The 13,909-nt window shown below is 43.9% G+C and overlaps 1 protein-coding gene across 7 annotated transcripts in view; it reads left to right on the top strand.

The window, feature by feature from the left end:
• LOC102510163 (cytochrome c oxidase assembly factor 1 homolog) overlaps positions 1–11,936 on the top strand; it is a 90,449-nt gene extending 78,513 nt beyond the window's left edge. For all 7 annotated transcript variants that reach the window (XM_032484284.1, XM_032484285.1, XM_032484286.1 and 4 more), the window contains 3 exons: positions 1,534–1,682; positions 10,644–10,720; positions 11,590–11,936. In XM_032484284.1, the coding sequence (XP_032340175.1) occupies positions 1,534–1,682; positions 10,644–10,720; positions 11,590–11,833 (470 nt within the window). In that variant the 3' untranslated portion in view covers positions 11,834–11,936. The remainder of the gene's footprint in view (positions 1–1,533; positions 1,683–10,643; positions 10,721–11,589) is intronic.
• The last annotated feature ends 1,973 nt before the right edge of the window (positions 11,937–13,909 follow it).

Below are 13,909 nucleotides of genomic sequence, written 5' to 3'. Positions count from 1 at the left end.
CCGAGACATTTAAGGGCATTTCAATGCTACTGGTTGCGAAGCAGCCGCAGTTTTTTTTCTAGACTGACTTTCTTTGAAGCTCTTTTCTGCCCGCCCAGCTTGGCTCCCCACCCTGACTCCACAGCGTTCTCACTTCCTGCCAGGCAGACAGAGCCATGGCCCTTGCACTCATTCCTCCCCACCTTCCTTCACAGCCGGCCCAGAGGTCCCTGAGTCCGGAGGTGGCCGGAGATGAGTATTCCCAGGGATAATCATACTGAAATAGCTCACCCTGCTCTCCCCTCTGCCAAAGGGACGGAAGCAGGATTGGGCAGGAATGAGTACATTTTCGGGTCAGGGGCCAGACAGCCCTTCCCCCTTCGGAGGCTGGAGTCAGCTGGTAGTGACTGTCCAGCGGGCTTTGCAGCCCTCTGCCTGGGTTGAATCCCAGCTCCAGCTCTTGACTGGCTGTGTGGCCTTGAGGGAGAGTCTGTCACCTTCCTGGGTCTCAGTTATTTTATCTGTATGATGAGAGGTAATATTAGTGTCTATGCGTGGGTTCTCGTGAAAAAGATATCTCACAACCTGTGGGATACTGAGAACTGAGATACAGAGTCTAGCCACAGAAATGGCTCAGTGAAGGTGAACTGCCTGGACCCAGCTCTGCTCCTCCTCCTGTCTGCACTCCGTTCATGCTTGCAGCATCCCCTGCAGCTGCGCTCCTGGGGAGCCGCACAGAAGGGGCGTTCTCCTTGGCCTATCCAGGCTCAAGCCTCCTCCCTTCCATTCCCGCGATCTGGCCTGCAGAAGGAGGCCGTTCTGTTGCCAAGTCAAGAACCCTACTTGGGATGCTTACCTTTGCTCTCTCTGGAGCAGCTTGTCCGTATGCTTTCAGGGAGGTGCTTCTTGGAGTTCCTAAGAGCCTTTGGCCAAGAAGGGTACCTGAGGCTGAGAGCAGCTTATAAGCTTTCTCTGTATGAAATGTTGGCATAAATCTACAAACCTGATGAATTAGCATTTTCCTGTCCTATTTCCTGGCCTGAAGGTTTTATTGTAGTTGACGCTGTGTTTCTATTTTATGCTGCTTTATCAGGACCTTCCTCTTAGTGGAGGGAGCAACATTCAGAAGCCGAGGCCTAGATTCTGGCCCCAGCCCAGCCAGGTCACTTTGAGCAAGTCATGGAGTCATAGGACTTTAGAACCAAAAGGAAAGTTAGAGAAGATCTGGCTAAACCCCTCTGATGAAACAAACAAGGTCATGAGTGAAGTAGGGAAATAAGAGATGAAGAAACTGAGGCACAGAAAGGTCAGATACCTTGCCGAAGGTCACCCGCACATCCCCACTGATCCTGAATTTCTTTACTTTGGTTTTGGAGTCTCTAAGATGGACAGTTCAGAGTAGATGGTCCCTAATGACATTTCTACCCATAAATTTCACATTTATTTTTGTTTCCATGCGATACATGAATTGCATCATTTAATTTTCTACAGAGTCTACCTGACCAAGTCAATAAAGAGAAAACAAAAACTGTAACCACTCTGTTTCCCACTTAGAAACTTTTTCCAGGGCTTCCTATTACCAGCTCGCATTGGAGCAGCTGCGCAGCCACCCTGAGGCACTGGAAGCGCTGGGCACTCCTCTCCAGGTGCACCACCTCCGACTCACCGACAAGGACAATTTCGTGGACATCGCCGATGCCAAGGTAACGCGGCCCCCCTGCGGATCAGGTGAATTGCCTGCTGCAGTTGGCGGTGGGTGGGTGGGGCTGCCAACATTTGGAAGGAGTCTTGGAGGAATCTGGAGGAAGGTTTGGTATGGGAAAATCCACTATATAAAATTGCCACTGGGTATTACTTAGCAGCTTTCAAAAAAGCATTATGGATTAATTTCTTTTTGTATGGTTTTCTTCCTTTCTGGGGAATTGATGTGGCAGGGAAAGCTGCGTTTGGGCTCAGGTCGCCATCTTAAACTGAAGCTTGTAGAGAAGTGACCAGTGGTGGTTTGCCACCACTTCAGCTTTGAACTTGAAATACATCTACAGCCAGTCAGTGCTCATTCAGATATAAACGACTTTTCAACTAAAGCTTATTTATTTACATTGCTTCCATGGAATGCCAGTCCATTTTTTTCAGCTTTATCTTCTCATCTTTTGTAGTTCAACTGATGTAACTCAACTGAATATAAAATACACTTGTTCTTCTGTTTAACAGATATGTGTTGAGTACATGCTGAGTTAGAGGAATGAATCTGAGTTGTGTGGGGAAGGAATAGAGAGACACAGCGGGCTTTCAGGGAGTTTATAGTTTAGAATCCCAGAATAAGACATGATGAAGCAAATGCTGTGGCAGAGGCCCAGGAGGGAGTGGTTAGTGAACCAGGAGGTTGTTTTGAAGCCAGGGAAGCCAGGCTGAGAAGCAGCGTATACACAAAGGCCCAGCCCTATATTCCCTGCCAGCGTGAGCTCAGCGGAGGTCCAGCTGCCAAGGGAGGGTGTGGTTAGGGAGGAGGGGCAGGGACAGAGGGCTATGACATCATCACGTGAGGCGTGTGCACTCGATTCTGTGACCAGCAGGAGCCCCCAGGTGTTTTGAGGACAAGAGTGAGGTGATCTGACCTAGTTTATTTTTATTATTGTTGTTTTTATTATTATTTTAATGGAAATAGTTTTTTTGAGACTTTTCCCCCTAACTATGAAAGCAATTCGTGCTCAAATATTCTGATAAAAATATTTGATGTTTTTAAAAAAATTTTATCAAAGTATATTTGATTTAAAATATTGTAAAATTGTTAGTTTTGATGTACAGCAGAGTGATTGAGTTGTTTGGGTTTTTTTGCAGGTTATATTCCATTATAGGTTACTACAAGATATTGAGTATAATTCTCTGTGTTATACAGTAAATCCTTGTTGCTTATCTGTCTTTCTCTGTCTGACTTATTTCACTAAGCATAATATTCTTTAGGGCCATCCATGCTGCAAATGGCATTATTCCATTCTTTTTAATGGCTGAGTAGTATTCTACTCTCTCTCTCTCTCTCTCTCTCTCTCTCTGTCTATCTATCTGTCTATCTACAGCACATCTTCTTCAGCTGATTGTCTGTTGTTGGGCACTTGGGTTGCTTCCATGTCTTGGCTATTGTAAATAGTGCTGCGATGAACATTGGGGTGCATATATCCTTTTGAATCAGAATTTTCATTGTTTTCCAGATACCTACCCAGGAGTGGCATTGTTGGATCACCTGGCAGCTCTATTTTTAGCTTTTTGAAGAACCTCCATATTGTTTTCTATAGTGGCTGCACCAACTTACATTCCCACCAATAGTGTGGGCATGTTCCCTTTTCTCTGTACCTTCTCCAGCATTTATTATTTGTAGCCTTTTTGATGATGGCCGTTCTGACTGGTGTGAGTTGATACCTCATTTTGGTTTTGATTTGTATTTCTCTAATAATTAGTGATATTGAGCATCTCTTCGTGTGTCTGTTGTCCATCTATATGTCTCCTTTGGAAGAATGTCTGTTTAGGTCTTCTGCCCATTTTTTGATTGGGTTGTTTGTTTTTTCACTATTGAGTTGTATGAACTGTTTGTATATTTTGCATATTAACCCCTTGTTGGTTGTATCATTTGGAAATACTTTCTCCCATTCTATAGGTTGTCTTTTCACTTTGTTTATGGTTTCCTTTGCTGTGCAAAAGTTAGTAAGTTTGATTACATACCATTTGTTTATTTTTGCTTTTATTTCTTTTGCATTGGGAGACAGATCTAAGAAAATATTGCTATGATTTATGTCAAAGAATGTTTCACCTATGTTCTCTTGTAGGTGTTTTATGGTATCATGTCTTATATTTAGGTCTTTAAACCATTTTGATTTTATTTTTGTATAAAGTGTGAGGGAAGGTTCTAGTTTCATTGATTTACATGTAGTTGTTCAGCTTTCCCAGCACCACTTGCTGAAGAGACTGTCTTTTCTCCATTGTACATTCTTGCCTCCTTTGTTGTAGATTAATTGACCGTAGGCATGTGGTTTTATTTCTCTGTTCTGTTCTGTTGATTTGTCTTTTTGTGACAATACCACACTGTTTTGATTACTGTAGCTTTGTAGTATAGACTGAAGTCTGAATGAGTTATTCCTCCAGCTTTTTTCTCAGGATTGCTTTGGCAGTTCTGGGTCTTTTGTGATTCCATATCAATTTTAGGATTATTTGTTCTAGTTCTGTGAAAAATGTCATGTCATTTTGATAGGGATTGGATTAAATCTGTCGATTGATTTGGGTAGTATGGCCATTTTAACAATATTAATTTTTCCAATCCAAAAGCGCAGGATATCTTTCCATTTCTTTAAATCGTCTTCAGTTTCCTTTATCAGTGTTTTATAGTTTTCGGCATATAGGTGTTTAACCTCCTTGGTTAAGTTTATTCATAGGTATTTTATAATTTTTTAAAGTGATTTTCAAAGGGATTTTTTTTTTACTTTCTCTTTCTGATATATCATTATTAGTGTAAAGAAATGCAATAGATTTGTGTATATTAACCTTGTAACATTTATTAATTCTAATTTTTGTGTGAAGAATAGGGTTCTCTGCATAGAGTATCCTGTTGGGTGCAAATAGTGAGTTTTACCTTTTCCCTGCCAATTTATATACTTTATTTCTTTTTTTCTTCTTATTTTGTTGGTCTAATTGCTGTGGTTAAGACTTCTAATACTATGTTGAATAAAAGAGGTGAGAGTGGGCATCCTTATCTCGTTTCTGAATTTAATGGAATGGCCTTCAGCTTTTTGCTGTTGAGTATTATGTTGGCTGTGGGTTTGTTGTAAAATGGCCTTTATTATTTTGAGATGTGTTCCCTCTATATCCACTTTGGTGAGAGTTTTCTATCATGAATAGATGTTGAATTTTGTCAGATGCTTTCTCTGTGTTTATTGAGATGATAATGTGGTTTTTGTTAGTGTGGTGTATCACACTGATTGATTTACATATGTTGAACCATCTTTGTGACCTTGGAAAAGGTATCTTTATCTGCTTTTGGTATCGGGGTCATGGTGGCCTCATACAATGAATTTGAGAGTGTTCCCTCCTCTTCAATTTTTGGAATACTTTGAGGATAAGTATAAGTTCATTGTATGTTTAGTAGAATTCCACAGTGAAGCCATCTGCTCCTGAAGTTTTGTTTGCAGGGAATTTTTAAATTACAGATTCTGTTTCACTTCTAGTGATTGGCCTGTTCCAATGATCTGGTTCTTGACTCAGTCTGAGCAGACTGTATATTTCTAGAAACTTGTCCATTTCTTCTCGGTTGTCCAATTTGTTGGCATATAACTGTTCATAGTACTCGCTTATGCTTTTACATCTCTATGATATTGGTTGTTACCTCTTCTCTTTCAGTTTTTATTTTGTTTATTTGGGTCCTCTCTCTTTTCTTCTTGGTGGATCTGGCTAGAGGTCTGTCAATTTTGTTTATCTTTTCAAAAAACCAGTTCTTGGTTATATTGATCTTTCCTATTGTTTTTTCTTTAATGTCTATATTATTTATTCCCTCTTTGATCTTTAGTATTTCCTTCCTTCTGCTGACTTGGGTTTTGTTTGCTCCTGTTTTTCTAATTCTTCAGGTGGTAGTTAGGTTGTTAACTTGAGGTTTTTCTTATTTCTTGAGGAAGGCCTGTATTGCTGTGAACTTCCCTCTTAGAACTGCTTTTGCTGCATCTCACAGGTTTTGTAAAATAGTTTCTTCATTTTTCTTTTGTTTTGAGTTATTTTCTGATTTTTTCTTTCATTTCATCATTGACCCATTATTATTATTATTATTTTAGTAGCATGTTATTCAGAGGCCACATCTTTGTTCTTTTCCCACTTTTCTTTCTCTGGTTGATTTCTTGTTGTATACCATTGTGATCAGAAACAAAGCTTGAAGTATTTCCTATCCTCTTAAATTTGTTGAGGCTTGTTTTATGGACTAGTATGTGGTTAATCCTAGAGATTGTTCCTTGTGTGCTTGAAAAAAATGTGTATTTTGGGTTTTTTGGGGGTGTAGTGTCCTGTAGGTATCAGGTAAGCCAAACTGGCCTGTTGTGTCATTTAGGACCTCTGCTGCCATATTGATTTTCTCTCCGGACTATCTGTCCATTGATACAGGTGGAGGTGTTAAAGTCTCCCAACTATTATTGTATTTGTCAGTTTCTGCCTTTATGTCTGCTAGTATTTGCTTTATGTATTTAGGTGCTTCTATATTGGATGTGTATGTGTTAATGAGTGTAATATCCCCTTGTTATGTTGATCCTTTTATCACTGTATACTGCTCTTCTTTGTCTTTATGACCTCTGTTTTAAAGTCTTGTTTTGTCTGATTTGAGTATTACTACTCCTACTTTCTTCGTTTTTTATTCCTTTCCTTTTGTGCTTTGATGATTTTCTTTTGTAGTATGCTGCTTTTCTCTTTGGTTTTTGTGAACCTGTTGTGATTTGTGGTTACCATGGAGTTCAAGTATGTTTACCCTTAACTATATTCTACTTGCTTTAAACTGATAGTCATTCAAGTTCAAACATATTCTAAAAGACCTACATTTTTATACTCCCTCCCAATGCGTTTTGTGATTTTGATGTCCTATTTTACTGTTTATTGTAATTATAGTCACTTTTACAATTGTTTCTATTGTTTTTTAATTGACGTATTGGCTTATTTAAGTGATATTCAATCCTTGCTAAAAATTTGCTTTTCCTATTGTGATTTTTCCTTTCTTTTAGATTCTTGCTTCTTTTCTATCTAGAGAAGACCTTTCAATATTTCTTTTAGGGTAGTTTTAGTATTGTTGAATTCTTTTAGTTTTTCCTAGTCCAAGAAATTCTTTGTCTCTTCTTCTATTCTCAATGATAATCTTGCTGAGTAGAGTGTACTAGGTTGCAGGTTTTTCCCTTTCAGGACTTTGAATATATCATGCCACTCCCTTCTGGCCTGCAAATTTTCTGCAGAGAAGTCAGCTGATTTGGGGGTTCCCTTGTAAATGACTATTTTTCTCTTGGTGCCTTTAGAATCCTCTCTTTAACTTAGGCCATTTTAATTATATGTGAGTCTATTTGGGTTCATCCTAATTATCTTATTTGGGACCCTCTGTGCTTCCTGTACCTGGATATCTGTTTCCCTCTTGAGGTTTGGGACATTTTCAGCCATGATTCCTTGAAATACATTTTTGATCACCCCTTCCTTCTGGAACCCCTATTATGCATAGGTTAGCACATTTTATATTATCCCATAGTACTCGTATGTTGCTTTTATTTTTTATTTGACATTCTGCCTGCTGTTCTGACTGGGTGATTTCCACTTTTCTGTCTTTCAAATCACTTATTTGTTCTTCTGCATTAGTCAGGTAGTCATTGCTTCTAGGTCACTTTTGATCTTGGCAATTGAATTATCAATTTTGGGGGTTAATCTTTATAAGTTCTGGCTCCTTTTTACAGTGATCTGTGCGTTTCTATCAATAATCTTTCTTAATTCCATTAGCCTTTTTACTACCACCTTTTTGAACTCAGGATCTGGTAGACTGGTGAGCGCTGTTTCATTATTTGTTCTTTCGGGGGATTTCTCTTGCTCTGTTAATTGGGAACAGTTCCTCTGGCTTTTCCTTTTACTTAACTTTCTCTGCCTCTAGGAATTTAGAAGAAACAGTTATCTACTGGGTCTCGAAGGGGCTGCTTTTATGTGGGAGCATCCCTGTTTATCCTGTGTGTATCTGGTGTCTTTGGTGTGAGGGCTGGTTTTGGAATAGACACCAGCCGCATCTTTCCTCGGCGTGCTGGCTGTCACTTGGTTGACAGGGAGTGTGGCTGGTGCTGCCAAATCTAGAGCCTGTGCGGATTGTGAGGCCGGGCTTCCTCTCTGCTCAGTGTCACCGCCCTGTCAGGGGCAGGCTCTGCTCCCCAGTTGCTGGAGTAGAAGCCCGGAGGGTCGGGTTCGGTGAGACTCTGTTGCCCTTGAGTGCGTGCCCTGTCCTGAAGGAGATGACTGCAGAAGCCGGTGAGCCCTGGGAGGTCGCCACCTAGGCAGGCTTTCAGGACTCTGCTCAGAAGGAGCCCAAGGGTGTGTCCCTTTCCGTATTGTGTCCATCCCAGATCTAGGGCAAGGCTGTGGTGTGGAGCAGGCTGGGGCTGGGGGTCAGGGTGTTGTGGCTGCAGGAACTGAGGTGTCTGTGCTGCCGCCAGAGATCTGGGCTGCCTCTTTGGAAGACCTGTCTGCCCTAGGCCTGGGGCTGAGCTGCGAGGTGGCCTGGGCGGAGTCAGGGCACTGTGGCTGGGAGATGCATTGCTGTGTGCTCCCAGGTGCCCTGGCAGTGGCCACTGCCGCCCCACCCAGACCACACCCCAGGCCCTCCGGGCTGTCTCTGAGTGCAGACCCTTTTCCCGAGGCCAGGTTAGCCCAGATCTCACACCAGGCTGTGGTGTGGAGTGAGCAGGGCGGGGTTGTTTGTCTCATATGTGCTGGGAAGCGTGGTGAAGTGGCAGCCACCAGTGCAGGGGTCTCTCCAGCCTCCTTGTCCACAAGCCAGCAGGCGCGCACCCTCGCGAGTAGAGTCTAGGCTTCTCCAGCCCGTCTGTCTTTCCCAGCAGCCAAGGGGGCTGTGCCCTCTGCGTAGGACCCCAGGACAGGATGCCCAGTGTGTGGCTTGACCTGCTCACCCTACAGGGTGAGTGAGGGTCCACCCATCTGGACCTTCCCTTCCTTTCAGGTCCCTCCCAGGGGCACAGGTCCTGACACTATGCCTTTGTTCTGTCCTACCTGGTTACATGGAGAGCTTGCCTGCAGCTCTGGTTGTATAGGAGTTCTTCTGCCAGATTCCAGTCAATTTTCCATGAGAATTGTTCCACGTGTACATGTATTTTTCATGTGTTTATGGTGGGGAGGTGAGCTCTACGTCCTCCTATTTGGCCATCTTGAGCCCCCTCTGATCTGGTTCTAAAAGAAGGTGGAGTCATGCAGACTGGCAGTGACCAGGGACTGGATGCGGGGAGCCACCTTTGGGAGAGCAGTGTGGGCACACAGGGGTGCCGTGGTGAGAGTGTGAACCAGAGCTGTGGCCCAGAGAAAGAGAGATGGACACGAAGGCTGCTGTGGTGGCCAGGTGATAGGACTTGGTGACAGTTTTATACCAGGTGTGGGTCAGAGGTGATGCTATAACGTCTGACATGGGTGGTTGGTGAGACAGCAGTGGCCCTGAGTGAGTCAGGGGTGGACGTGAGTGCCTGCCTGGTGCCATGTGTGCATGTCACCATGTCCCTCATGCCGTGGGGTGTGGCTCCTTGTTTCCCCAGCTCCAGCTTCCCCTGGCTGGATCCTCCCAAGCATGAGAAATCAGAAAGGCCAGGGATTGGGTCCTGCTGTCCCCTGGGTCTCGAAGCACAGGGTACAGGGCCTGGCCTTGGTGCTCGGGACCCTGTGGGCACCTTTGCTGAGGGCGGGTTCCCTGATCTGGTTACCACATCTCGCCCCTTCACAAGGCTCAGTCAGTCTTTAGTTTTCACTGAAAAGCCAAAAACATTGCATTCGATATTTGTCTAAGTAGGGGCCCTGAGCAAACACCTGCCAGCTCGCTCTGAGGCTCGCAGGCTCATCCCCAGGCTCAGGGCAGTGCAGCATCCGGGCTGCATCCCCACACGGTGTGAGCCCAGCTGCGGCGACCGGTGATGACAAACCACCAAGAACTCCTTGTTGTCCGTCCCACACGGGCCTTCACACACTTTCCGTAAAGCCTGGGCTCTGTGGTCCAGGTCACAGTCTGGACCAATTTGCTGGTAACAGTTCCCCCTTTTAAACAGTAGACTTTTTTTTTTTTTTCCTACTTTATTATGAAAAGTTTCAGACACACAGAAAGAGATCAAAGAATTTATGCTGTGGAACCAATATACCTGCCCTGCCACCTGGACTCGAATACTTGGCTCAGTTTGCTTCATCCTGTGCCTATTTACTTAGCTCTGTCTTTGTCCATGAGCTTGTCTTCTTCACATCCATACACTTCACCTTTAAATACATAAGCAGTATGTCATTTACTAGAATTTAGTATTTTTTATGGTTCTTTTTTTTTTTTTTGCGGTGAAAGTCACACTCTGTGAAAGGTACAAATCTAAGTGTCCAATTTGATGAATTTTAATAAATGCATCCATCTGTGACTCAAGCCCCCACCTGCGTGTTTTCTGTTCTCATCACCTGCGAGTTCCAGCATGCTCTTCCCAGCTGGTCCCCTCCCATCCTCCAGCCCCAGCAATCACTTTTCTGATGTTTTTTTCCAACCTGGTTTGGCCTGTTCTAAAACGTGGAACCATGCATTACGTACTCTTGGGTAAGGCTTTTTCACGCCACGTGTTTTGGACCTTTAACCATGATGTTGGGCTTATCAGTAGTTCTTTTTTAACTATGGCTTTAAAAATACTCATTGCAAATACTCAGGGCATTGAGTTTGGCCCAGATGGTCTCCTTGCCAAGTAGAAGGACTGCCATTGACCTCACCAAGCCATCCAAGGTGGGGCAGGGCATTTGGAGGGAGCCAGAAGGAAAATCAGGTGAATTCTTCACTGTGCTCAAGTTAGCAAACAACCAGATTCTGTGGCTAATCACTGGATTTTGTAGGGTCATCTCTTGAGAGGACATCATACCCACTTAGATCTCTCATTTTACACCCCCAGTTGAAGATTCCTGTCTCCGGACCCAGGGCAGAGGGCCATCTCTATGTCAACTCATCCAGGGATGCCCCCTTTAAGAGGTATTATGGGAAAGGGGGTGGGAATCGGGGAACGGGAGGAGAACCTTCCTCTGGAAACAATCTTGATTCCCATTTTCAATTGTAGTTATAGGATTGAGGTAGTAAGAATACGCTTTTCAAAGCTTGAGAAGTTTCACGGGCTGGACAGCAAGCCAGTGCCTTGGCTTCTAGCTCCGCCCAGACATTTTATCCCATGCAGCCTACTGAGTTGGCCTCTCCTTATGCTACTGAATTTGCAGGACTTCACAGTCACAGGGGTCGAGGTCTGCCGTAACTCGATGCTGTGTCTCTGTCCTCCCTCTTAAGATGAATAAGGCAGGGGTTCCTGTTCCAGAATTATTCATCACATTCTTTATGTAAGCTCCCCACCCCATTAATTGGCTTTCCTTGCCTGGTTGCCAGTAGCTACGTTCACTCACTTCCCCCTACGGGAAGCCTCTCTCTCAGAGATGTTTGCTATTTAGCCAGGATGTGTTTTAATTCCCGAGGACAAAAGGAGCGGCAGCCCCGCCCACCTCCCCCTAACTCGCTGACCCCTGAGCCCGGGGATTAGCAGAGGAGCTGGCCGGCCTCCAGCGGGAACTGAAGGTCGAGGGGAATTAGGAAAAGCGAATAAGCTGCTCCTTCTCCTCCCCGATGTCAGCCCTTCCCTGTTAAACTTGCCCTGTTCATGATGCCAGTTAAATAGTGAGCGCCTGGAATAAAAGGCGCTGATGTTCTATTCACAGCACTAACATAAAATAGTGTTTCAAAATTTAAGATGACATTATTCCAAACCACTGCTTTTCTCTTTTTTGACCCTTTTTTTTTTTTTTTTTTTTGGCCTCAGTGTTTCCTTGATTAGAGACTGTATTTTTGGTTTCTCTCAGGTGGAACCTCCAAGAGGTCTTCTTAGAGCTCAAGGATGGTCAGCAGATTCCCGTGTTCAAGCCTGGTGGGGAGAACGGTGATGATGCAGGTGAAAAGGGAGTGAAGGTGACCAGCTCCCTCCCAGCCGCTCCCCCCACCCCCACGTGCCCTGCATTCAGCCCCCGGGCGAGTGGCCGTTCTGCTGGGATGCTGGTTTCTGTGTCACTCTCCTTGGGCCACAACAAATGCTTCTGTGGTTTTTAATTTAATCAGAAAGAAACTTACTATAATTTATTAGAATGAATGTACTTGAAAGTTCTCTGTATAAAAGCAAAGCACAGAATTAAAGGAATCCTATTCATAACAACATGTTTGCTGATTTTTGCTATTTCTCGTCTCTTTCTTTTCCTCCCCTCACACCCCTCCCATCAGTGAGAAGGTTTTCTAGTACTGAGGAGGCTTTTAATTGTTAACATCAGAAAGCCAAGGCAGAACAGGCACCCACTTCTGTTTCATTGCTCTGCCCTGACGTCATGTTAAGTAGCTTGTGGACAGTCTCGAAGACCTGGGCCTTTTTTCTTCTCCACTGTTAATTTATTTCTGTTTTAGTCACCGAAGATTTACAAAACAACTGCCATAATCCAAGTAATTTGAAAGCTTAAAATATTTATATATACAAAAGCACTCGTGGGACTAACACAGGATGTCCATTTAAAGCTGACAGGCCCTCCTTTGTCTCCTCTCCACACAACTTAACCACGTAGTAGAGAATCTTACCTGTAGGTTTTATTAGTCTTATAAGGGGACAGTATTTCAGAGCCAAAAGATCTTCCTTCTGAGCACCAGAGCCTACAGAGTCCAGAAATCTGGTACCTTTGCTTGGAAAACGCCAAGTTTAACCCCCTTAATATTATTAGGCTTAATATGGTTGTAATAAAGGACATTTATGAGCTCTCTTCCTGTATTCTGAATATTCATTGGAGAGAAGCCTCTCAAAAAAGATTAAGTTTAAACGTGCTGGTCGAGTACAAGGCCTTTTATCATTAGAAATTCTTTCTGTTCTGTAGTTTGTTTCTTTAAAAAGTATGTTCTTTGAATAGATGATAAAGTGAAAATATCTTTCCCTGAGAGCACTTTTTCTCTTGTGTTTGTTAAATATTACGATCTATTCACTCTTTTAAAACAGTGAGTGGTAGAACACTGTACACACAGTTTTGTGCTTTATGTAACGACTATGTACCGTTCTGTTGTGTACGTATCAGTTTATATATTGCTTCATATCTGACTGCTCTTTTTACAGCTTTCATTTCCTTTTGGTGTTTTGTTTGCTAGATTTTGTTTTTCTTGCTATGGCCAAACTGTAGAAAACCGGGGCCAGAGTGGGCCCTCTGTTCTGAAGTAAAAGTAAGTGACCGTTTCTGTTTGTGGAGAATTTGGATTAAAAGGCTCTTCTAACCCAACTGATGGGAAATAATATTATGGAGTGAGAAGGTCCTTGATTTCTATTTGAAAAGTCAGCATCTCGGGTGCTTCTTCCAGTTAAGCATACTTCCATGTATGTACTTACTAATGCCCTTCATGGTTGACTGTGAACAGGCCGGAACCCAGTCATCGCAGTGGACATCTACATTCCTCTTCTTGAAGCAATGATGTGTATTTGCAGCCCACCACTTCCTGTGTATCCAGTAATCACTGTGGCTCAGCCATGGACTCCCAGTAATGACCCTGAAGACATCTTGGAAAACACACACGGTCATCAGAGGCCAAGGTGACTTTTCACCGTGAGCGGCGTTAGAGCGAGTCATATAGACCAGCGACTGGCGAGAGGGCGGCACTGGAATTGTAGGAATTATGGGTTTGTGACAACTGAAGGAGATCACAGCCAACAGGTCAAAAACAACAGCCAATAAACGGCAGTCGGACTCCCACGTGCCTTTACGGAAGCTGCTGGTCTCTGCTTACAAGCTGCTTCCCAGCTGCGATGCTGGGCGGCTGCAGAGGGACCAGAGCGCCCAGCAGTGGTGCTCAAATGATGCAGCAGAGAAAGATACTGCTTTGAAGGAATCCAAGAGGCCCGTTGAGTCCCCTGTCCCTCATGGTGGACTAGTGACCTGATGGCCCTTGAAATCTTAGGATTTCAGACATGATGGAGACCACCTTGCAAGTAGAGGGAACAGGAAAGAAGGCCTCAGCAGGAGAAATGTGAGCCATGCTCCAGAAGGAAGACACCCCATTTCGGCCAGTGGATGGGTTTGTTGAGGAGACAGTAAAAGGCAGCCCCGGACAGTAGAGGTGGCCACACCGTGAAAGCCAGCGCCAACCTTTTGCATGCAGCTTGTG

Source organism: Camelus ferus, chromosome 7, assembly GCF_009834535.1.
Source record: "Camelus ferus isolate YT-003-E chromosome 7, BCGSAC_Cfer_1.0, whole genome shotgun sequence".
Lineage (NCBI taxonomy): Eukaryota > Metazoa > Chordata > Mammalia > Artiodactyla > Camelidae > Camelus > Camelus ferus.
This window is presented reverse-complemented; position numbering and strand designations above follow the sequence as displayed.